The sequence below is a fragment of the Anabrus simplex genome, chromosome 3 (assembly GCF_040414725.1).
Source record: "Anabrus simplex isolate iqAnaSimp1 chromosome 3, ASM4041472v1, whole genome shotgun sequence".
In the NCBI taxonomy this organism is placed as follows: Eukaryota; Metazoa; Arthropoda; class Insecta; order Orthoptera; family Tettigoniidae; genus Anabrus; species Anabrus simplex.
Genome location: NC_090267.1, coordinates 68,532,696 through 68,559,222, shown reverse-complemented (window position 1 = coordinate 68,559,222; position 26,527 = coordinate 68,532,696). Strand labels below are relative to the sequence as shown.

Sequence of the window (26,527 nt, the reverse complement as noted above, 5' to 3'; positions counted from 1 at the left end):
TGACTTTTGAAAATTTGACGGATGCGGAATTTATTCATAGATACAGGTTATCGAAAATAGTCGTTGCTAAGGTTGTTGACAAAATTCGAGTGAGGTTAGAATATCCTATGAAGAGAAACTTAACCTCTTTCTCCAATGTTGCAGATACTGATAATATTACGATTTTTTGCTACTGGTTATTTTCACATAATAGTCGGAGACAATGCTGGAATTTCTAAAGCTACTGTTAGTAGAGTTGTTTGACGAGTGTCTGCAGCAATAGCATCCATGAGAAGGAGGCATATAACATTACATTCCCTTCAGTAGAAGAGCGTCAGCAAATTATCCGCGACTTCTATGAAATAAGCCGTTTTCCTAGTGTTTGTTCTAGGTGCAATAGATTACACACATGTAAGAATCCAATCACCTGGAGGCAATTGAGCCGAAATATATCGTAATCGGAAGGGATATTTCTCTGTTAATGTTCAGGTGATTAATGAGCCTAACCTCCAAATCAGGGATATACTTGCTAGGTGGTCTGGTTCTGCACACGACAATACAATGTTTAATAACTCCCATATTGGAGCACAGTTTGAAGTTGGACAATTAACGAAGTGATTTTGTTAGGTGACAGTGGATTCCCATTAAAATGTATCTGTTAACCCCATTGAAACCATCGCGGACTTTCTCCCACGCCTCGTCCTTTTCTTTTATCGTCAAGCCATCCATGCACTTGCACTAAGTAACTTATATACATTTACTAACTAATTCAATTAACAACTCTTTTTCGCAGGAGGAAAAATTAGAGCTACGATTCCGTTTCACTTCTCGCGCCATATTTTACAGCTGTATGCAAACAAAAGCGCATCGGAGCGCGCTGTAAAACAGCATGTTCGTACCACTGCCTCCTTGATTCGCACCAGTTCGCAATATTGGGAGAGTTAACAGTCGATTAGTTAACATTTCACAAGAAAAGTTTGATGAAACGCAAGAAACCTAGCAAGATGTTAAAATTTTAACTTCGTATTAACTAACTACTTGTTAGCATATATTTAACATGTGTTGATGAAACTGGGCCTTAGCGATCAATAAAGACACCTCGTAAGAAGCAAGAAGACCTTTGTCAAGATCGGTTGCTGGTTTTTCAAATAATTCACTCACATTAGTAGAAGCAATACCAGACTTGGTTGGGGGTCCCATGGTCACCAACACACGCTTTCGAGCTGAAACCCGCTGGGGTCCAACCCTTCGAAGAACTAAGGTATTGGCAAAAGAAAAGGAAGTTCCATGAAGGGCAGGGAGATAAAAGATTCCCTCGGCCTCGCAAGCTATTACCATTGGGTCAGAAAAAAATAGAATTGACAAATGGAGGTAAGATAGGAACGAAGAGTGTAAGGAGTCTGATAAATAAGTAGAAGCAATACCAGACTTGGTTGGGGGTCCCATGGTCACCAACACACGCTTTCGAGCTGAAACCCACTGGGGTCCCGCAGACTGAGAAGAAATAGATATAGAAGGACTGAGATTGATGAATAGAGAGACAGTATTTATTTGAAGATGGTAGTGTACCGCTACAATGTTTAAGAGATGGACAGCAGGCAATGGTATGATGATAAACAGGATTTAAAGTCAGGTTGTGAGTTTCACTAATAGGAAAAGTCCTCTCACTTTTAATTACTGCATTGATGGGGTGGATGTTCCTTATGGGGATCACTGTAAGTACCTAGGTGTTAATAAAAGGAAAGATATTCATTGGGGTAATCACATAAACAGGATTGTAAACAAAGGGTACAGATCTCTGCACATGTTTATGAGGATATTTAGGGGTTGTACTAGGGATGTAAAGGGGAGGGCATGTAAGTCTCTGGTAAGACCCCAACTAGTGTATGGTTCCAGTGTAAGGGACCCTCACGAGGATTACTTGATTTGAGAACTGGAAAAAATTCAAAGAAAGCAGCTGGATTTGTTCTGGGTGATTTCTGACAAATGAGTAGCATTACGAAAATGTTGCAAAAGTTTGGGCTGGGAAGACTTGGGAGAAAGAACCGAGCTGTCAACAGAGAGATGGCGTGGAATGACATTAGTAGACAAATAAGTATGAGTGGTGTTTTTAAAAGTAGGAAAGATCATAATATGAAGATAAAATTGGAATTCAAGAGGACAAATTGGGGCAAATTTTTGTTTATAGGCAGGGGAGTTAGGGATTGGAATAACTTACCAAGTGAGATGTTCAATAAATTTCCAAATTCTTTGCAATCATTTAAGAAAAGGCTAGGAAAACAAAAGATATGGAATCTGGCACTTGCGCAACTGTCCTAAATGCAGATCAGTGTTGATTGATTTATTGACTGATTGATTGATCATTCTTGTCCTTTTGTGTTTTCTTCCCATTTCTCGCTCTTCCCACACTAACCTATCATTGTGTTTATCCTATTATGTGTTCCTTTTGATGTTCCTGTCTTCTATGGCTTTCACATAAAGACCCGTGTGGGAAGACTTAACTCTATGCCATGTACAGTAATGTTTCTCTTGCTCTGGTTTTCTTTCCTTGGCCTAACTGTGTTGTCTATGTTCATTCAGGAGCTGACAGCCTGGAGTACTTATCGGTAGATGGACTTGTCCAGGCAGTACGCCATGGTATTAAAACTAGAAGCACATCAGTCGGTCACTGCACAGCCTGCCTAACTGGAGTCTACCCCGAGAAGTTAGAATGGTAGCAAGAGTTAATGGACAGATACCTGTGTTTCTTTTGGTAAGCTCTTTTTTTTTTTACCATTTGTTTGTGGATGGTACTTATGGCTAGTTTTCTCTTTTTAACTTCTTTACTAACAGAAGTTTAACCCTTTGCCGTTTCCCATTTAAAGGTGGATGCCCGGCCGTAATTACTGTGTTTTCTGTCAGAATCCTTTAAATCCCAATAGGCACAGCAGCATAAATACCACTCTTTAAAAGAAAATAACTAGGAGTCAAACAAATAAAGATATAAATGTAATTTCTTTTGCATTTTGTTCCTAAATGATTATTGCATATAAATGTGTACTCACCCTAATTTTAAATATTCACATATCGCTCCTGATGGTACTCCAAAAAGTACCTCGTCCTGCACAGTGGCAGATCGCACTGCTTACATTTGAATGTTGTTTGTTTGCCTCTCCAGAAGCTGCCCTATTTTTCATTTGTAAACACAAAGCACACACTTTTGCACGACCAGGTATCTTCACAAGAGAATGAAATAATTTAGGGGTTGGACAGCCGATGGGTAAATTTCTTTTCCTGCCTGTACGTTTGCGGGACGTGAAGTTCCCGATCAGCTGTTGGACCAAGTTTCCCTGGAAGTTTAGCTGTCTGTTTCCATGAGCTGTGAGAGCTGGTCGGTTACTCATATCATAAAGAATGAAACTGTTCACAATGCACACATTCATCACAAAATTAAAAATACATTTCCACCATTTTTTAGATGATTGCCTAATTCTGTAGTATTCTCTTTCCTGATCACTGATGTCCACGCCACCCATATGTTTTGTGTAATTTATGACAGCACGAGGACATGCAATTTCTATTTCTTCATTGCCTTTACCGGTTTTTCATTTCACTGTACCATCATTCACAGAATCTGAATTTGTTGACAGCACAAGAACAGTATGTATATCTTGCCAGACTGTTGCTGTTACAGTAATAATTATTAAATTAATGTCGTAATGGTCCACCTTTTTCAATACTATAATATGCAATATTATTGAACTAGACTAGTTTTGGCCTTGGCTGGCCATCTTCAGCCTTAATGTAATACATCTAATAACTAAACAAACGTACAAACACACAATTGACATAAAAACTAATGTACACACACACAATTAACACATTTATTCAGATTAACTTCATGGATACCGCAATGAATTGCGAATTTATACCAGCCACAAATGAAGAATGTGTCAGTTTTAACCATATCTTCATGTGCCATCCTCACAATGCCCAACAGCATTTCAGCATAATTTTAACAAGCACTACGGGAACATTTCATTTTATTTACGTTGGTCGATGTGAAAACACTATCTAGCAGTTCTGCGTCAGCTGATGGTTATTTACAGTGGCGTCCAGTGGCTTGCATACTGCTACCACCACTCAAGTAGATTTGGTGATTGATGATCTGACTACAGAATCAACATTTACCAGTTCCCGTTTTGCAGTTGAAATTGTAATGATTAGCAGTGATGGAACTAACAATTCTATGAATATTAATACAAGAAAGAGTCTGGGTGATGAGCATACTCCAGATGTTAAGAATTTACAGCCTAATTTATTTGTCAGATTTTACACATAGTTCATCCCAGATTTTAATGTTAATTGTGTGTTTGTACATTAGTTTTTATGTCAATTGTGTGTTTGTACATTTGTTTAGTTATGAGATGTATTACATTAAGGCTGAAGATGGCCAGCCAAGGCCGAAACTAGTCCCTAGTTTAGTAATGTAATTCAATAATATTGCATGTTATAGTATTGAAAAAGGTGGACCATTACATCAGTTTAATGCCTATAATCTCGAGTACCACCCGCACTGTTTTTTTCGAAAATATCGCTTCCAAAATTGGGTGCGGGTCTTATTTAAAATTTTGGGAAATTTATCTTTCCGAATGCGTGTAAATCTGGCATCACCGCTGGCGCGGCTTGGCAACAATGCTCTCTCCGCTCTCAATGTATGGTACTTCCGAACTTGGCGTCAGTCTCACACACGTTCTCGAAGTATCAACATGAATACCACAAAGTGTTTGCGATTTTTAACTGTGAGTGAGAAACTGAAAGTAGTTCGAGAAGCCAAAATAATTGGAAATCGCGCCGCCGGTAGGAAATACGATATTGACGAGTCGTGTATTTGTGATTGAAGAAAGAAGAAAATTGTGCTATTAACATGTAGTGATGATCATAGAACTTTTCGTGGACTGAGTGTACAGTTTCCAGAAATTGAAAAAAAACTTTATAAATATGTGACAGAAAGGCAGGAACTGGGATATGGTGTGTCAACCGAAATGTGTCAGCTAAAGGCATTAGACATCACAAAGGAACTTTCAATTGAAGGGTTTAAGGCAAGCCGAGGATGGGTTTGTAATTTTTATAAAAGAAATGGGTTGAGCGTACAAAGGCATACCTCAATTTCACAGCGTCTTTCTGGTGCCTACGATGAGAAGTTATTGTTGTTCCAGCGTCACATAATTCGGTTGCGGAAGGAAAATGCATATTTGCTTTCCCAAATTGGCAATCCAGATCGGACGCCAGTCTACTTTGAAATGCCAGTGGACAGAACTGTGAATGTTAAGGGTGCGAAAAGTGTTACCATTAGAACAGGTGGTAATGAAAAACAACGGTGTACAGTAATGTTGTGTATTCTCGCCGACGGAACCAAATTGCCGTCGTACATTGTTTTCAAGCGAAAGACGCTTCCTAAATATCTACCCGCTGGTGTTATTGTCAGATCTCAGAACTCCGGCTGGATGGACAGTTCACTTGTGGAAGGCTGGGTAAAGTGTGTCTGGCAACGTCGCCCTGGTGCATTATTGGGACAAAAGAGCTTGCTTGTTCTCAACAGTTACCGTGGCCACACAACAGACGCTGTGAAGAAACATATCAAGGATGGGAAAACCGACCTAGCAGTCATTCCGGGCGGGATAATGTCTATGCTACAGCCGCTGGACGTCTGCGTGAACTGTCCATTTAAAGCAGTCTTAAAACAGCTCTATACAGAATGGATGGCGGCTGATAATCGCACACTGACGCCAACTGGTCACATTCAGCGGCCGGAAGTTCAGCTGCTGTGTTTGTGGATTTTGACAACATGGAATCGTATCCCTGGAGACTTCATACGGAAGAGCTTCAGGAAATGTAGCATTTCAATGTTACGGATGGCAGCGATGACGACATTTTGTGGGAAGGTGATGAAAGTTCCGAAGTTGGTACTGATGATGATGATGATGATGACGATGAATGAACTCTGATATAGTTCTGGAAATGTTTGTTTACTTTTATTTGTATTTTCTAATCATTTGATGTGTGTTAGTAAAGATTGTAAATAATTTTGACTTCACTTTTAAAAAAAATTTTGTTCTTTTAAAATAAGGGTGCGGGTCTTATTTGGTGGCGGGTGGTATTCGAGATTGTACAGTAATTATTATTGTGATCACAATTCAGTACGGATCAAAACCATGAAGTTTATATCCTATGTTGCCGTTACACCTCATTTTGTATTTTCCTACATTCTCTCCTCTTGAGTTTCAACTGTGCAGTTTTCCCAAACTGATCAGGCCAACCCTTTCTGTCCCCCATTGTCGCACAACTATAGGTGTTATAGGTTAGCAATAATTCCATTAGTTTTGCAGAACTGAAAAAGTTATCAAAGTGAACGTGATGCCACTTTCCCCAGTATGACTCTGTCAGGTGTAAAACCACCTGCTCTCCTAATAGTAAATTCTGGTCCCATGTTTTTTTCTTCCCCTTGTAAATCTCACATTTCAGAAGGTAGCCATTTCCACTGTCAGCAATACCCCATTTGGTGGGTTTCCCTGGGAGTTACTGTTTCAAGATAAATCTTTCCTTGAAACCTATCATAGCTTCATCTACTGCGGGTTCCCGGCCAGGTGAGTACAAAATTCCGAATTTTTTCGGTAAGTTGCAGAGCTGGGCTTTCTTTGTACAGAATATCATAATGTTCATCTTGTAGTGTTGGCCTGTTTACATGGCTACTTAGATGTAAATTATTGCCCAAGTTTCCTAAACCGTTTGAGTGTCATTGCGTGCCTTACTAACGTGCACACGGAAAAGTCTCCTAGAAAGTAATAGTCTATTTCAGGTAAAACAACTAATCCCGTATAAATTAGAACTTCTACATATGCCCTTATTTCATCAGCGTTAAGTGCCAGTTTTTCTTTGAAAATATTCAGCATGAATATTTGTCTGCCCTGCTACTAGCTCATAAAATTCCAATCCCACAAATAATTCAAAAAAAATTATTTTTCTGAACTCCTAGAAGGTAATTGTGGTTTGGGCCGGCATTGTTTTCCCATATTTTCAGTTCATCAAAACAAATATTGTGACTCCAGATATGACTAGTAACATTTCTTTGTAGCCCTATCCCTCAATCTTCACACAATATTTGTTCACGCGCATGATTCTTGGAATCACTATCACTACTTCATTCATCAAAATAAAAATTCTGAACCACAACTAGAAAGCTCACTATCTTCACTAACTTCTAACATATCTTCAATTTCGCATTCTTTCGTACCTTTCGACACAACTCCGTGATTAGACAATATGGTGTGAACTTGAACAAGAATAATCTCTGACTGAAAGACGATGTTTATAAAGTAGGTCTGCTTGGTAAATACACACAGGAAATGCTGTCAGCAAGGTCCTGACCCTGTCGTAAGAGGCAAATAAAAGTGTGTGGACTTTGTTTTTGGTACAAAAAAGGTAAATACCCTGAGATCAATACCAAAGTGCTAGGGTATAAAGCAAAACCTTGTTTATGTTTCTCACATTTATGTTCTTCTCACTCTTACAATTTTGCATCCAGATTACCCTGCTTGCACTTTCCTTATTTATACATTTTTGCATTTAAGAGCTATTATTCTTACTCCCCCACAGCCATCTTTTCACACTTATACTGTACATTAAATACAGCAAGGTGCTGATTCAATGTGTCATCACACACCTTACTGTGGGAAGGCATTTTAAAGGTAAGCTGAACAGCTCGTTACTGTACTGTACTGGCACCTATAGCATTTCCCTCTGAACATGGAATAGAACAGTACATTGAAAGTAAATGCAATTTTTACCATTTTCTTCTAAACACATAATTGGGCTAGTGTACACTACAGTATCTTCATTTCTTTTTTGTATCCAGGCAATGCAGTTCATAGGAGCTGCTTGTGATCAAGTGCAGCCAGACTGAGTATGCAAAGACTTCTTAAGAGCTGGCTTCAGAAAGGATGAAACTGAAGCTGGGATGAAAAGTGTTCAAGATGCTGCTGGATTACTTGATGTTGACTGATGCTGAGGTTCTCATGTACCATGTGCAGAATGATTATTAAATAATTACGGAAGTTGTGCCACCGTCAGTTGTAAACAATTATTCAGAGGAATTTGATGTATCTGATATTGAATCCGTGGAACTTCCCAGCTTGGCAGACGTGCTCAGGGCTTGGAATTAATACAACTTTGCATAAAAATCACATAACATAAGTGATGACAGAAGTCCCTTGATTCATGAGTGTAGTGTTGCTTCCAAAAAATAAATCACAATATTGATTCTTTTGTTAGGCTTAAGGAACTATATCTGGCCTTCATTTAGGCCTGGACCCATTGTGAAATAGGTACATCTGTGCGTGCTTTTTTCTGTACATTAAAAGTTACTGTGTTCATTTCATTTGAATGTTAATCTCAGTTGTACATTATTTTTTAATCTCCCTTCAAAAATGTATAGACAAGTTTTACTGTATAACTGAGTTGAGAAATGATAGTTTTATTGTAACTTGTGATATGGTTCAACAAGGAGCATTGGAAGCAGCAAAAATAAACCCACTTTTCTTTTCTTTTCCAATTTTTATAACAGATATCTTGGGAGCCTCTTTTACACGAGAAAAAATATATTAGGAAAAAAATTCCACATTAAAACTAGTACTATCTTGAATGTGAAATAATCTGTATCATGTATAGCGATATAGCCTATAACATGAATAGCGATATAGCAAACCAGTAGTAGCTACAGATGGATGCCTTTACTGGCAGGACCCAGTGTTTTCAGTGCCCTATGTCTTGTGTTATGGGCTAGAACAAATTTGTTACTTTCAATAACCTGTTTCAGCCTCATCCGTGGCTTTGACAACATGAAAGTGACTGAGGTGTAAGTCATGCTAATAATGTCATTCCTTATGCAGCCAGTCCCTGTTATGAATGGTGTAGAAATGTCGCTCATAGGGTCAGTTGGCGAGTGCATTTCAGTGGTCTTGACAGACATATATAGCAGCAACTGCTGGCTTATTGAGAAAAACAACCTCGCTCCTCATTTCCCTAGCATGCCTCTTCAGTGATGCCTAGGCCATCTGTGACAGCTGATGGCAGATATGTTGAGGATTAAATTGGCTTTTGGGCTAAATATTCTACTACATACTACAAAATAATGAGGTAATTGATGGTCTTGCTAGAAACGAGTCGATGATCAGTCTATTGATCGACAACTGGCTTCATCTGTGTAGCTAATGTAACAAAATACAGACGGTATATGGTGTACCATAACTTAAAATTGGAAATAAAGTACAACAGCAGTAATTATTGGTAAAAGTAACATTACTAACTCGCTGTGCAAGTTGACAATTTCGACTTTGCTAAAATACTGTTGAGCAACACATCAGTCTGTCAATACTGGGTTATTTGTAGTTCATTGTATTTTGTGCACATTAGAGTTCTTCATGTTCTCTTGTTTAAAAACTTGAATTTCAACATGACTGCTTCCTCTTTCATTTTTCATCATTGTCTTTTTCAGGTAGTTTATAAATTTATTACTCAAAATTAGTTTTGGCAGACTGAAGAACCTAACAGTTATTTTATAGCTGATTCCAAACTGAAAGGAAATGACTTCAGATATTACAAACTAATGATTGACAGATGAAATTAAATTATAGTGGAGAGTGTTGCTGGAATGAAAGATGACAGGGAAAACTGGAGTACCCCGGATAAAAACCTCGCCTGCCTCTGCTTTGTCTAGCACAAATCTCACATGGAGTGACCGGAATTTGAACTATGGAACACAGTGGAGAGAGGCTGGCGCACTGCCACGTAAGACACGGAGGCTCTAGGGGACCACAATAATTAGAAATAATTTGAACTGTGTAACAGTTGGGGAAATGATATTTGCCAGAATCCTTCTCTGGTCAGATACATTGTGCACAGTGCATTAGAGCAAATTTGTTACTTTCATTGAGCTGTTACAGTCTCATCCTTGGCTTTAACAGTATGAAACTGACAGAGGTCTCTGTTACAAATGATGTGTGTGTTGCTTATAGGGTCGGTTGGTGTGTGTATTTCTGTGGGCTTGGAAGACAGATATGCTTCAATACCCTCTGGTTCAGTGAGGAAAGGAACAGGAAACTACCTACCTTGCTCCTCATTTCCCTAGTATGCCTCCTCAGCGATAATTAGGGTGTCTATGGCAGATAATGATGGTTTTGTTGAGGATCCACCCAGTCTTTGGGCTGAGGACTCCTGTATGAAAACAACCAAGGCCAAGTCTGCTAAAATTCAGATGTTTTCTGTGCTATGTTGACTTCCTACCATTATTTCTAATGGGAAAAGCATTTTGGATATTTTGTTGACAGACCTTGTTTATATTCGCTACTTGCTGACTTTTCTTGTATGTCCACAGGTTCCCAGTCCATTGAAAATGCTGTAAGTCCAAGCAGGATGAGAGAGCCTGGATTTAAATCCTGAGCTGGTCATGCTACAAGATGTCGAGGAGTTGAGTTCCCAGTGCACGGGTTCTCTGTGGTGTGACGTTTGCTGATTCGCTGGTATAACTCGTTCAAGGGCTGAAGCTGAGAGGCTGCGAGCATTAGTAATTCTCTGCCATTATACCTTGAAAGAGTTATACGTAACCTCAGCATTGTAAATACTTTGTATAGACATAGTTATGTTGTTTTTTGTACAAGAATCTCGTGTTCAGATTGTAGAATCCCCAAGATATCTCCAGTTGAATTATGTCTCTATTTCTTTGATTTGAGGTGCAACAAAATGGGGATTCTATTGTGTTTGAAAAGTAAATTTATATTTTTATATGTGGATTGATGAGGAAATGTCAAACATTTAGTATACTTATATTTTGCCTAAGAATGAAATAAGTTTAATAAGAATTTTTTTGTAAATACATTGATATATTAACTATCTCTAGTTAGTTAAATTATTTTAAATGTCAGAGAAGCTGCAGTGGAGTAGAAAACGTGTGTCTCCTAAACAGCTGCACTGAGAATTGTTAACTATTTATGAAATATTTGTAGTGCATTTTTGCTAATTAGTGTTATTGTTCCATTGTTTTATTTGAAATTAAATGGATCTCATTAATGTGAGAAGGCAGAGTTCTTGTATTTTTGTTGATGACTTCATTTTTATTTCTGAACTGTATCTCTTCTGTAATGTTAGTTTTATACTTAATGGAACTTCTTACTTTTCTTCTTGGTTCATCTCATTGTGGGCTGCACTTCCACCACCAGACATTTGGAAATTTACAGTAACAGTCAGACGTTGAAGACCACCGTGAAAAATGACAGAAATTTTATTTATATGATACCGATACTTAATACCTTAATTTCCAAACAACTTATGTCTATAAATAAATAAATAAATAAATAAATAAATAAATAAATAAATAAATAAATTAATAAATAAATAGCTGGTGATCTTGATAAGACAGCACAACAATGGTTCAATCTTTGAGCAAAATTCTCTTGGGAGACCTGTGTGCGCATCGTTAGTAATAGTGTTTACCTCACTGTTGTGCTCCTAACACATGATTTGTTGGTCCTGGCAATGATTTAACACTTGACTTTCAACTCTTTTCCCCAGGTCACAACAAACTTGTGAACTTGTGACTTTCTTGTTGTGATCCGCTGTTGACAACCAACTGAAGTTCCAATGCTATGTAAATGAGGTTTTTTTTTTCTCTCCAACTTCAGAGTAAATTTAGTACCACCAATAGGGAAGAAGCTTGCTAAGTGACCTCATGGTTAATGTGACAAAGACAAGGGAAAATAGCCCATTTCAGCTAAGTTTTGAAATACGGTATACAAAAGCACAAATAAAAACAGATATAGCAGTTCATTTTTTATCTCATATGAAGGCTTGTCTACTTCTACAGGACAGAATATCTTGGTGTCAATAATTAACGATGACTTACAGTGCAAAAAATGTTATTTCTCTGAAAGTATTGTTGTTTTGGAGTGGTTTTCTAATATTTAGAAATTCATAACCCCTACAATACCTGGCCGAACTTGGTGAAATCTGGTGAAATATATTGAAGAAAACGGACATAGACTGCTTTGAAAATGCCAGTGGAGAAGAGCAGTAATGTGAACTCCCAGTTCCTGTTCACCACCTCTCTGTCATTAGAATAGTTCACACAGTTTGCTGTAATAAATGTTTTATGAAAAAGCTATTGTAATTAGACATGTAAGTTCATGGTATTCAAATGTTGTCAAACTTTTGACGGGTCCTTTTATAAATGGGAAACAATAGCTCATGTCCAGAGAACTTCTCTGGCAAGACACATCTCGTGAGACTCGAGAATAGTAAGTACACTTCTGACATTACGCGGCACACTGGATGAGAGCAATAACACACTGTAACGTCCTGGTCACCTGGGTGAGCCTGGAGGTGTTTCTCTTCGATCATAGCAAAGATGGTGTTACAAGGTCTGATTTACTCCAGCCAGCATACGAGGTGTATAAATAATGTTATTTCGTTTGAGTCTTAGCATTCAGTTTATGGTGGATGGGAGAGATGCTCATAATTTATTGAAGGCACTATTTTTAGCACACATTAATGGCTGCCAAAAGAAAATCGTAAGCGTGGGAGTATTTTACAGAAGTCCCAGAAAATTAAGTGCATTGTAATATGTGTTTCTGGGATATTAGTTTCAAAAGCAAAAATATATCTGGCACGATTCACATCTGAAAAGTAGCGAGACATTTCAAGGCAACCAAACATCGGTTAGTAGCTTTTCTACTTTTCAGGCTGCGTTTGAAGCTTAAACTATGTGCTGTTCTTCTTCATTCCTGTTTTGCGAATAAGTAGTTATAATTTTACAGTTAAATACATTCTTTTAAAAAAGGAGAAAGCATAATTCAAAGGAATAACAACACTCAATTTATATTTAATTGCGATATTATTTTGCCTGTGTTTGAGGAATTCCTAAACTCTGTTTTGTTCTCTTTAATTTCTTTCTTTGTACAAGTAGCCATGTTAATATTAACAAAGGTGATCTAACACACAGTACTCTAGAGGCAAGAAATCCTAAAAGGACTGTTGTGCACGTCTTGCAACATATTAAACAAGAATGTTGTCTTCTTCTTCATACTTGCTTAGATTTCACACAGAGCTATGTTCATTCACTACTTTGTTCTTTGAGTGTGACATTGCATTTGTATTACTGGTGGCTGGAAGTTGACTGTTAATTGTTTTTGAAGTAGAAATTTAGGTTAGTGTGAGTCACTAGACCATTGAGGTGATTTCTTCTTAGTTCTTCAAACATGGCTGCATCTCCTTCTTTAAATTTAATAGGTGAAATTGGACTGGTGATATTGATGTTGTTGTCAATTTTTAGAGCAGTCTACACACTATATTTATATGCTTATAGTCAACATGGTATAATATATTCTAGAATTTACTCGAGTTACATGAAACACTTTGATATAAAAAATAGCTAAGGGGACTGCAATTCGTGAGAGAAAAATGTTCACAATACATTGTGGTTCATACACACACGTAGAGAGTTTTACTCAAGAGGTTTTATTAGATGTGCTGGCCTCAAGTCTCTCAAGCAAGAATAATTCCCTTTCCTATTGGTCCTATATAAATAGCATATCGTAGTTGCACCTGCAAAAACCGCTATGTGATAATTTTGTGGATTAAATAGTGACCTGCAGCACATCTCATCAAGAGCAAGAATTCTTTGACTTTGTTGCACAATATCGAATCTTTAACGATAGAACCTTACCGGCCAAAGTTCTAAGCTAAAATATTTCACATAGCGGTTTTCACAGAGCAACGATGATACCGGTATTTCTCTTGCTTCTCAAGACTGAGATGCTGTAAGATTGTGGTTATTGAGTCTACTTTCTTGTTGTTGAGTGTTTTCCTGGGTTCACTGAACAGCTGCTTAGGGTAGTTGATTGACGTGTACCTCTTCTTCAGTCAAGGGGCTGAATCCTGATGCAATTGGTTTAGTTTTTTAATGTGAGAGACCCATGTCACTGCTAAGAAAACCCCTTTGCAGGGCAAAATTGACACATCTGTGTCTCTTAAAATGTATGACAATTGATGGACTGATAAGTACATATATTTATATACATCTTTTTCTGTCTGTACTTTTAATATCAACCTGATATTATATTTATAGTGGACAGGGCAGATAATGCCCAATCTTGGGTTCCGTGTTTGTCTATGACAGTATCACGGGAACATAGGTAAAATTAAATGAAACATAGATTTTTAAATGTTAAAGTAGATGCACGACTCTTGCCTTATTGGATGTAAGAGACATGTTCATGTGATGACCCTGAAGTTTAACATTGCAGTTGGTATCCCTTACTTGTTGGAATGATAAGATCATTTTTAATAAAATGTACTTAAATCATTCCATAATCATACTGGTGAGGATAAGATTAACAAAGTATGAAGAGATTGTTAGTCCTCAAACAAGCATGTGCTGATTTATAAGGTAAAAATACTATGAATTCAGAATTAGATGATAAATTGATAATATAAAAAGAATCATGTGCTCTTTCATTTATGTCAGTCCGACTCGTTGGCTGAATGGTCAGCGTACTGGCCTTCGGTTCAGAGGGTCCCGGGTTCGATTCCCGGCCGGGTCGATGATTTTAACCTTCATTGGTTAATTCCAGTGGCCCGGGGGCTGGGTGTTTGTGCTGTCCCCAACATCCCTGCAACTCACACACCACACATAACACTATCCTCCACCACAATAACACGCAGTTACCTACATATGGCAGATGCCGCCCACCCTTATCGGAGGGTCTGCCTTACAAGGGCTGCACTCGGCTAGAAATAGCCACACGAAATTTTTATTTATGTCAAAAGATAGTAAACCAATGTATTTGAGATTATTATAAACTATGTAAGGCAATGTGCTGTGTGATCACACAGGGTGGTAATAATCAGTTCAACTCTCAAGTCTTTTCCATTTCTTAATTTTAATAATTTGAGTTGTTGTCTGGTAGGAACTCACCCAGCCAAGGTTCATGTTTCATTAGTGGTCTATAGGACTGTGTTCCAGCTCAGGATACTAAGTAGAAGGACTAGTAGGTTCACCAAGGGAATTGGCACCATAGTTTGGGTTGCATAGCTGTGAGTTTGCATTTGGGAGACAGTGGGTTCGCACTCCATGGTCTGTAGCTCTGAAGACTGATTTCTATGGCTTCCCATTTTCACATCAGGCAAGTGCTGGGACTGTACCTTAATTTAGGCCATGGCCACTTTTTTCCCTAGCCCTTTCCTATCCCATTATTGCCAAATGACCTAACCGAGTCTGTGCAACATTTAAACACTTGCAAAAAACAAAAAAACAAAAAAAAACTGTTGGGTTCACATAGTCTATTATGTGGCCTTGACAAAAATTTGATGAATGAGAGGATGAAACACGTTATACAGTCGGCCACAACTCTTCACTGTGGTAATGCAGCTCACTATGCCTATTAAGAAATTATTTATGAATGACCATTTTTTTTTTTGAAGTGATGAACACATCCTATTTTGGTGTGATGTTGAAATGTGTACCTGTGTACCTAGTTATAATTAATAATTATAATATGCAATTAATCAATAGGTTAAAGAATTTTAGCAATGTAATGGTTTTAAAATCTTTTTCCTTGTGCACCAGTGGATAAACACTCATGATACTGCTGCCAAGTTATAGGCCCACTCTTTAGGATACTGGATCTTAGACAGAATACTCAACAAAAAATGTCTTGAAATATTCTGTCAAGCTATTTTTAATATCGAAGGGTGTAAATACAATGAGAGTGTAGCCTCCAGCTAGTTATAGTGCCCTCTTTCAAATTTTCTTTTTGAATATTGCTATGATTTTGTAAAAACAAGGATATATTTCTCCTTCGTTGCCTTGGTGTGATATCATGAGCGAAGGTAGACAGTCACCTTGTTTGTATGTGAATGGACAAATAACTAGACAGTAGTATTGTACCCTGCTTGAGGTGAACTGACAATTCCCTGCCGAACACTCTTGAATCTTACCTATTGATGCAGGTTTGTTCTTTAACATTCTGCATCTCACTGGGCATTGTGTACTTTCTGATGTGGATGCAAAACTCCTTCTTTTTCTAGGATAGTTTTTAGCATTTTGTTCTCCTCTAAGGAAAATGACATTGGTATATTGTCAACAGTTCTCTTGTACACCATCCTAGGTAACGTTACGATATTAATGTCATTGTTTATACTTACCCCTTGGAGACCATCCATCATCTCCTGACTCTTTAATCTTCAGATTGTAATGTTTCTGGAAAATACAGATCTAATTTTTTATATTTATTTATTACTTATTCTAAAACACATAATTTCACCTACAGTGAATGACTGCAAGGATTCTGAGTTCTCATGGTTGGACCAATTGAAGGGCTCAGTACCAGAGGTGACTAAGTACCATCTGCCACATTTTGAGTAAGTGAAGGATCAAGTCAACAAGGGATTTAAAATTATAGCTGCTTTCAAAATAATTTATAGAAACACCTATGTATGTACAGTATGTTGAGTGCTCAGCCTGAAGGCTGGTTTGGACCTCAACAGTTCCGCCATCAGCCATCGCAGGTGGATCAGGCATCACTGAAGAGGCGTACTAAGGAAATGTATGCCTCTTCAGTGATGTCTGGGCCACCTGGACAATGAGAAAAGTATCCTCTTTCATAATGAAAAGTATTCCAAAGTTACTCTTATGCTAGTATGCATATCAGTACTACATGCAAATTCTACAAATTCTATTTCTCAAAGAAATAACTATAATATGTCCTCTGACAGTCAGCATCTTTTAGGGTGTAAAGACAATGGGGAGAAACATTTTTTTCTCTTTGGATAATTGCACATACACTATCACAGGAATTAAACTATAATATGCCCTCTCCATCCTAATCTGGTGTTGCCTCCATTGTTGCCAGATTTCTGTAGAACTGATGATGAATGGGAGGGATATACTTCAACAGCTCCAATACGTCATTCCTTTTTGCAGTCGTTATCCTGTGCCCTTGAGGATACAAGAGTGGGGTTGTGCACCTAAATCCACTTGGGCGATCAACTGTTCTCTTACTCTGATCAACGGTCACTGGAACAAGTTCTTGAAAGTTGTAGAAAGCTGTGAACTTAAGTGGATCATCTTTATGGAGAACAATGTGTCGAATCTGAAACCTCTGCACTTTTTGTCCTGCGATACAAAGGGACCTGTTAGTGATCTCATTCTGGAGTTCTTTGCAGGCATAGAACATGCTGCTGTCCATGCAACTGATGTACCTAGTTGTTAATTAATAATTATAATATGCAATTAATCAATAGGTTAAAGAATTTTAGCACTGTAATGGTTTTAAAATCTTTTTCCTTCATTATGTTACTTTCAGTGTGGATCGATGGATGATGGTGGTGGTTATGTTGGTGGTGGTGGTGATTATTGATTTAAGAGGAGGGCAAATCCATGAAGTTTCTTCTTTTCTGCTTATGCAATGACTGTCAACCAGTTTTCTGGTGTAAAGATATTGGGCATATCTGATAGATTAGTAGAGGCATTTTCTTCCTTCTGATATGTCCTATCATTGTCGCTGACAGTAGACAAGTCAAATACCGATGAACTCTCATGTAATATCACCACCATCTCAGCACTTAGTCATGTATGGCTCACGAATCACAATAGTGGCAGAATTGCTCACTGGTGGCAGCACGTTACAGAAACAGTAATGTTGTTAGTCGTAAGTGGCATACATAGAATACAATCTTTTCTACTCATTACACTGAAAATGTCAACATGAGCCACAATGGCGCTTAAGTTACCTCTGGCACTGAGCTACTCAGTTATGAAATGAAGGCTCTCAAGAACATTGATTCATGATTGGTAATGAAAGTTCTGACACAAGAAGGAATATCATTAATAGAGCATAATCTCTGGTATGTTATGCTGGATCTTGAAAGGTTTTGAAGATTTTCATGTATATTCCTCACACTACCTCTATACTTCAGCCCACGAGAGTAGGAGCCTGACATTTGAGCAGTGAAAGCAGTGACTACGAGGTGTGCTGCATTGCCATAGTTACCTACACCTGTGGTGTATCATCCTTTAATACAGGCTGAGTGTTTAAAACATGTAGGCCTAATGGAATTCAATAAACTTGGACCCATTCCTAAGCTCGTGCTAATTATATTAGCATTTAAGGCAGCAACACTTCATTACCGATAACTAGTAGCTCTCAATAAGTAACAAAATTGTCAACTGCTAATAAAAAATGCACAACATTAACATGGTAATTGCAGTTACGGCTTAACTTACATCGATCAACAAAACTCCCTTGAAAAAAGGAGAAGGTTAAAAATGTCCACCTTAGCCAATACAATTCTTTGTTATAAATTGGTACATGTTTCGGCCTTCTTCAGCCACATATTAAAATATAATTAATATACAAAAAGGTGATAAAAACAAATGATACAAGTAAAACTTTTTAATCAAGAAAAGGTTATGTAAGAAATGTTAATCTTGATGCAAGAAATTTCTCATGTAAATATGAAATACAAGGCTTACATAGATTCTTCTCATTATCAATTTTCATGGCCTTCATTATGTTACTTTCAGTGTGGATCGTTGGGTGATGGTGGTGGTTATGTTGGTGGTGTTCATGGTGGTGGTGGTGGAGGTGGTGATTATTGATTTAAGAGGAGGGCAAATCCATGGTTACGGGTGTGACAGTCTCATCAGTAAAATTTGTGATAATTGTTAAGAAATTATAACTTTTAATTTTCACTAATATGGAAACAATACAGCTATGTTTACTCAGTAACCTAACTGATTAAATGATTTCCTACCACTGATTTAAGAACAGTGAAACATTAATTGCACATTAAGGACATCACTTTTGTGTGCGCCAAGTTCAATGCCTGATTTCTGTAAATCAGAGATGGAAGAGATTATTATTTTTATAAATGTACCCAAGGTCGTACTAATTTTGACATCAGTAGTAGTTAGTCAGCAATGAATAAATCATCTGATATATTCATTTTGTAATCAATGGTTACATGTGTGCCAGGAAGTTATGGGTGTGACATACCTCAACTACACATAATTTTCTATGCAGTTTAAGTTTATTTTCAATATACTCTCAAAAGCAATGATGGAAAATGTTCTTTCATTACATTTTATTTGAATCTCATGTGTTGCCTGCTCTTCAGAACTCTTGGTTGAGATAACTGATAATTCTGACTCTCAAGAGTTAATGTTTCCAAAAAATATTTTTAGGAACAGTGCATATTTTTGAAGTGGAATAACACAAATTCAGTGCAAAATTTCTGCAATCCAGTATTTCATTTTTTCCCCCCAAATGTCCTATATTCTAAGGATTTGCCCTGGAGGTACTGTAAACTAAGCAACCATCCTCTATCAACACTAATCAGAAGTAAAATGGATAAGGTCCGACACTTTGAAAGTATTAGCAAAACAAAGGGGCAAGAAGTGCGTGAAAATGGAAAACACCATAGGCCTCAAAAATCTAATACCAGTGGAGCCGGGAAAAAAAACCAGGAGTTGACCAAGGGGGTTCAGATATCAATTGGTCACCACAGATCTGAATTTATGGCAGTCTCCCTATCAGTTGTTTATCTAGCCTTTTCTTAAATTTCAAAGAATTTACAAATTTATTTAACACCTCCCTTGGTAAATTATTCCAATCAAAAAATAAAGGTGAGGAGCCTTACAAAACTAGAAGCAATGCCAGACTCAGCTAGGGGAACCATAGTCACCAACCCGCACTCCCATACAGGGGGTGGATTGTTGGGTCAAATTTCACCGCTTGTTGGTGGATTACAACATCTGCTATTCTGACAGATCCATTGGGTAGAGAGGCAGCGTTAGGGCAGACACCAGTTATTTGGGCTTTATGATAGCACAGGGTTTGAAGTAGTTCCCATTTATGAAAGAAACCAAGCACGTGATCTAGGGTTTTGTCCACGCCACAGTCTGAATAATGGTAATGAATTGTGCTAGTACATCTGTCAGCAATTGTGCAAACTGTTGAGACATTGGATGACATTTTGCATGCATTTTACCACCCAGGTTACTCGCCCGAAAGTTGGTTGCAGGATGGTCTGCATAGACAGACACACCTTTTCCAGAGATTTTGTCATTCTCAAGTGTGAAATTAATTTTAGAATGTTTAAAAATGTAGCATTTTAACAAGTCACAATTTCTAACTTGAAAATCATTTCACTTACTGCTTTGAAACTTGCCTGTTGTTAAGCCTACTAAAGGCTTATTGTACCAGTCTTATGAAGCCCAGTCACCTCCTATTTTTGACATCTATTACAGGTATTCTTCTGATCAAGAAGCAAGAGAATTTAACCTCACAGAAACAAGAGCATCATGCTTCTTAGATCATTTGACAACCTTGGTATATTAAAAAGAGAAAGAAAAAACAAAACAATTTTCTTGGTGACTTCACTGCCCCTAAAATGAAAACCAAAATGGTATTGTGATATTTGGTCTGTACCTTACTGAACTGGATGGTGAGGAAAGAAAGCAGATAATGCGAAGTCATAGAATACACATGGTATAGTGATGTGTCCCCTCTATAGCCCAGTTGGAGGATTTGTGTAGGTCTCTACTATCTCAGACAACTTGAGATTTAACATTAAAAAATAGACCTGAAGAGGTGCTCTGTCAGAATTTCTCTTTATTATGTAGCATAAAGTGTGTTAATATTCACTTACCTTATCCACAAATAATTTGCAACATTCAAAGGAAAGCACCAAGAAAATTGAGTATGAATTTCTCCTGTCATATTTCTTCTTTTTTGATGTCCAGCCAGAGTTGGACCAAAATGAGCTACAAAGTTGTAGAGTGAGAGTTAGTGTGATAGTGAGCTTGCAGTTCATAAACTGTGAATGCTTGAAAATGATACAAAGTATAGTACAAGTTCAGTGAATATCAGTTCCCGTCTACATACTGACGACACTTAAAGAGAATTACAGTGTATACTATGTTAAAGGTTGTGTATTCACTGTGAAGTGCCATGACGTTTAAGTTGTTCCCCTGCCTTATCAGATTTGTACATATATTTCAATAAAATAGTCTTTCTATGAATGATTTAATACCTATTTTATTTTTTATTCTCCTTGACACACACTACTGTACACAGATCAGTGTAACTTTTGAGTGTAATTTGATCATGAAAATGCTGCAATAGTACCCATTTCAAACTCTTAGGCTACTCTGAAACATTAAGTTACTCAGATACCACAATAATTCTAGTTATTAAACAGTTTTTAATATTTACAACATTTAATATTTAAACTGACAAGCTCTGATGTTTCCTCAAGATATTAAGCTACATTGATATTTTAATTGTGTGAACATTTCAACACAAGATGAAAACCACCTTTATAACAAAAAAGAAAATATCCCAGCAATTATGCTCAATTAAGGACCTTAGATCCTTATTGACATTTAACTTGAGAATACACACTTTTAAAAGTTATATTGGTCCACCTTTTCAATATTAGTTGATACCCATTAAATTTGAATGGAATTCAGTCATACTAATTAATGTAGTGCATGTTTCGTCCTCCTTCGAGAATTTCCTCAGCTACAATTGATGGCTTCTCATGGACTTCTTGAAAAGATTTGGACTATATGCTGACCTTCTACACTTAATTGTAACAGCCACATTAAAGTGGTCGATAGCCATCTTGAGTACCTCCTTGAAGGTACCTATTTTCATTTAACTTAAAAAAGCTTTTGTGAAATAATATCTATTGGTTTACGGTACTCTTTGTCCTTGTGGCAGTCTGCAAATGTTGTAGGAAGATATCTAATATAATGTCCGGCTCCATGGCAAAATGGTTAGCATGCTGGCCTTTAGCCACAGGGGTCCCGGGTTCGATTCCCGGCAGGGTCGGGAATTTTAACCATCATTGGTTAATTTTGCTGGCACAGGGGCTGGGTGTATGTGTTGTCTTCATCATCATCACGACGTGCAGGTCGCCTACGGGAGTCAATTCAAAAGACCTGCACCTGGCGAGCCGAATATGTCCTCGGACACTCCCGGCACTAAAAGCCATACGCCATTTCATTTTGTCTGGCTCCATGGCTAAATGGTTAGCGTGCTGGCCTTTGGTCACAGGGGTCCCGGGTTCGATTCCCGGCAGGGTTGGGAATTTTAACCATCATTGGTTAATTTCGCTGGCACGAGGGCTGGGTGTATGTGTTGTCTTCATCATCATTTCTCCTCATCATGACGTGCAGGTCACCCATGGATGTCACATCAAAAGACCTGCACCTGGCGAGCCGAACGTGTCCTTGGACACTCCCGGCACTAAAAGCCATACGCTATTTCATCTAATATAATATATAGATAAAAAGTTTAAATCTAAAAAGATATACATACGGAGATTAAAATATGTGCAAGAACACATTACATTTAAAATGGAGAAAACAAATTGTTAATGTCTTTCTTTGTCTTGACACCCACTGTTCTTCATATAAGAGTTTAAAACAGAATTGCCATTGTATAGGCAAAATGCTTACTGTTGTCATAAAACACACTTTCAATCCAGGAACTGATTACATGTTAAACCTGAAATCTACCCTGCAATATATCAAGAATATTTCTGCATGTGAAAACAAATGGTAACATCAAAAATTATAACCATCAGTCCTGGTTGTTAATTGTAGTAAATGTGGCACATTTCAGCAGAACCGATGGACCGGGGAATACCCCTTAGCAAGACCCCACAGGAAGACCCTACCAACAAAATCCAAAGAAATCTGAAACGTGTATTAACGAATACCCTTTTCCCTTTTAAGTGAACAAGAAATTACCAAGTTCATCAACATGAATCCCAACTCCCAAGAGCAGGAGCCTTAAGGTTGGGGTTTCCCATTAGACCCATCATTCATTTTAAGAATAGCCGTTCATACAAAATCTTTCATAAGCTTTTGAAGAAACATTATACATTCGCAAAGAAATCATGTCAAATATTCAACTGAAGTTTGCAATATTTATAACATTTTAAAACACAATCTTATACACTTATTTGACATCTCTAATTTGTATTCCAGTGTTCCTATAATAGATACTATCTACTTAATTTAGGAAAACCTAAACAATTATAGTAAATCAGATAAACAGGTAATAGAAGAGAATTTTTGATCACTTTAGAATTTGTTCTTAATAATTATTATTTTTATTTCAATAATGTCGTCTAACAAGAAAAGGGTCTTCCTATGGGTGCAGCATCTTCTGGTATTTTGGACAAAATTAATGTTGATAATTTGGAAATTTCGCAAAGGGATTCTTCATTGGGTTAGATATGTTGATATCTTTAACATAATTGATCAACAGGTCACTAACAGTATAACGGTATTGGAATAACTCAATTCCTAAGACTCCTTTATTGAATTTACATACATTGGAATTAGAAGCTAACAGATCACTAAATTACCTTGATCTTAAAATTATGAGTAACGAGAACAATTTTTCATTCACCATCATTAGGGAGCCAACTCAAACATTAAACATTATTAAACTAGCTTCCCTTTATCCAGGGGCTCATTAAAGAACTACTTTTTTTTTCAGTTTGATTTATAGAGCTTAACTTAAAAAAATCATTACATTCATACAGTAGCAATGAATAATGGTTACAAAAGTTCTGTTGATAGAATTTTCAGTAAAATAAAATATAAGTCAACCACTATGCTTGTTAAGGAAGCAATGCCAAGACTCAGTTAAGAGCCTCATGGTCACAAACCCAAGCTCCCAAGTTAAGAGCCCCTGGCTCCTTTTAGTCGCCTCTTACGACAGCTATATAGACTGAATGGAAGAAGTTTTGTTACCAGTTATCAAGAATATCTTCTTCTTGTTCTTCTATCACTTTTCCCACACTTGGGTGCGAACTGTTTCACACATGTGGATTTGGCCTTATACAGCCAGATGCCCACACTATGTGGAAAAATCGATCACTATTGTGTGTTTCTGTGGTGTGTTGTCTGAAGATGAAGAGGAGAGTGATGGGACAAACACCAAACAGCCAGTCCCCCAAGCCAGAAGAATTAATCAAGACACAATTAAAATCACCCACCCCGTGGGTGGGGCGGTAGAATAACACCCACGACAACTCCTGCCTTTCATAAGAGGTGACTAAAAGGAGCCCAGGACCTCTTAACTTGAGAGCGTGAGTTGGTGACCACAAGGCCCTTAGCTGAGTCCTGACACTGTTTCCACTTACTTGTGCCAGACTCCTCACTTTTGTCTATCCTATCCGACCTCCCTTGGTCAATTCTTGTTCTTTTCCAACTCTGATGGTACTGGGTTCCTGAGGCCTGGGGAACCTTTAATTTTCATGCCCTTCATGATCCTTGCCTTTCTTTGGCCAATACCTTCATTTTTTGAAGTGTTGGATCACTTACATTTTTTCCTTCTGATTAATGTTAATAAAGGATGGTTGCCTAGTTATACGTTCTCTTTAAATAACAATAATAATGTTATTGGCTTTACGTCCCACTAACTACTTTTACAGTTTTCAGAGGTGCTAAGGTGCCGGAATTTAGTCTTGCATAAGTTCTTTTACGTGCCAGTAAATCTACCGATATGAGGCTGACGTATTTGAGCACCTTCAAATACTACCAGACTGAGCCAGGATCGGACCTGCCAAGTTAGGGTCAGAAGGCCAGCGCTTCAACCGTCCGAGCCACTCAGCCCAGCTAAACAATAATCACCACCACCACAATCACGCACCAGGCCAGGACCATCTGAATTGAGGCCTCAACGTTGACCATTCAGCCAAGGAGTCGGGCACCCGTTATCAAGAAATTAATGCTAAAAAAGCATAATAGGTATTCTGCCATTAGTGATCACACGGCCATTGTTTCTCTTCTGTAGATAAAAATCTTGTCATTATGCATACAGAAAATAAAGGCCCTCTCCTCAGTATTTATGAAAATATTTATATTCATCTTGCTCAAAAGAAATAATACCAATGTCAACCTCTATGAAATTTCAGAAAAAATGAACATTTTCGATGAAATATTTAGAATATATTTCAAACATCAGGATAACAATTCAGCTGTGGCTAGTAATATACAAGTTTCTCTCCCCCCCCCTACTTTCTCCTCTGCCTTCCCTCAATAGCAACCACTGAACAGTATTCAGTCCAGTGTAAGTTCACCTGCTAAAGAGAGCCAAGCTGATGGGGCCAGTGGGTAGTAAGTAATCATATTTTTACACACCTTTCTTGATATTCTTCCTCTCATTTATCCTCCAAAGTTTATCAGCGTTCCTCTTTCTTTTCATTTTAAGACTCCTCTATCAAGTTCAGGAGATACAAAATACATTCATAGAGTCCACATTATGATTTAACTTCAAGTTCCAGTTGACTACATTTATATTAATACCCACAGATACAGTTTCCTTCAGATAATTTTGTCTCTGCATATTTTCTTTTTAAGAGGTGTTTCCCGGTCCATCAGTTTCGTCAAATGTACCACATTTACTACTAATAAAAAGCTGGGCTGATACTTTAAATATTTTATGTTACCATTTGTTTTCCCATGCAGAAATATTCGTTAAATATTGCATGGTACATTTTAGTTTTAACATGTAATCATCAGTGCCTGGAAGAGTGTGTTTTATGACAACAGTAAATTTGCATTTTACAATGTGGCTGCCCCAAAGACTTTCCTGGTGTATTTCAAAACACCCTTGGAGGATTGTTGCTTTGAAGCAGGATTAACAGAAGTGTGTTTCCAAGAGAAATGTGACCAACCTGATTTCACCAAATGTTAAAAATGTGTACGCATGGACTATGCTTTTATTGTTTACTTTCATATTTTTTGTCCCTGATCATCTAGTCAAGTCAACTCTGTTGAGGAGTGTGATGTCATATTATTGACTTGCAAATAATCCATTTGTTTCAGAATAATTCATATGATGAATTTTACTCATATTAAGAGGAACAGTAGGTGTTAAGACAAAGAAAGAAATTGACAATTTGTTTTCTCCACTTTAAATGTTCTGTGTTCTTGCATATATTTTAATCTCTGTATGTACAGTATATATTTTTGGATTGGAATTTTTTAATCTATGATGATGTTGTTTGAGTCTTTAGTCCATAGACTGGTTTTATGCAACTTCCACGGCACCTTATCCTGTGCCAACCTTTTCATTTCTACGTAACTACTGCATCCTACATCTGCTCTATTCTGCTCGTCATATTCATAGCTTGGTCTACCCCTACTGTTCTTACTGCCTACACTTCCCTCAAAAACCAACTGAACAAGTCCTGAGTGTCTTAAGATGTGTCCTATTCTCTTCTTCTGGTCAGATTTAGCCAAATCGATCTCCTCTCACCAATTCGATTCAGTATCACTTCATTCGTGATTCGATCTATCCATCTCACCTTGTGTTGCGTCAGACTTTGCTGTCGACACTGTCAGCCATTTGCCAGCAGTTCCATCTGCTGGACACTTAAGAAAAACAAAAACAGTTGAATGTAGTAATGGCTGCTATGTTTTGTAAAGTAT

At 37.6% G+C, this 26,527-nt stretch overlaps 1 protein-coding gene across 3 annotated transcripts in view; it reads left to right on the top strand.

Moving 5' to 3' along the window:
- The window catches only part of LOC136865975 (amidophosphoribosyltransferase), a 155,351-nt gene extending 144,255 nt beyond the window's left edge, over positions 1-11,096 (top strand). For 2 of the 3 annotated variants that reach the window (XM_067142555.2, XM_068226580.1), the window contains exons 10-11: positions 2,560-2,731; positions 10,391-11,096. In XM_067142555.2, coding sequence (XP_066998656.1) covers positions 2,560-2,696 — 137 coding nt within the window. In that variant the 3' untranslated portion in view covers positions 2,697-2,731; positions 10,391-11,096. Of the gene's footprint in view, positions 1-2,559; positions 2,732-7,873 lie in introns of all 3 variants that reach the window. The other variant, XM_068226581.1, reaches the window with a different exon arrangement.
- The last annotated feature ends 15,431 nt before the right edge of the window (positions 11,097-26,527 follow it).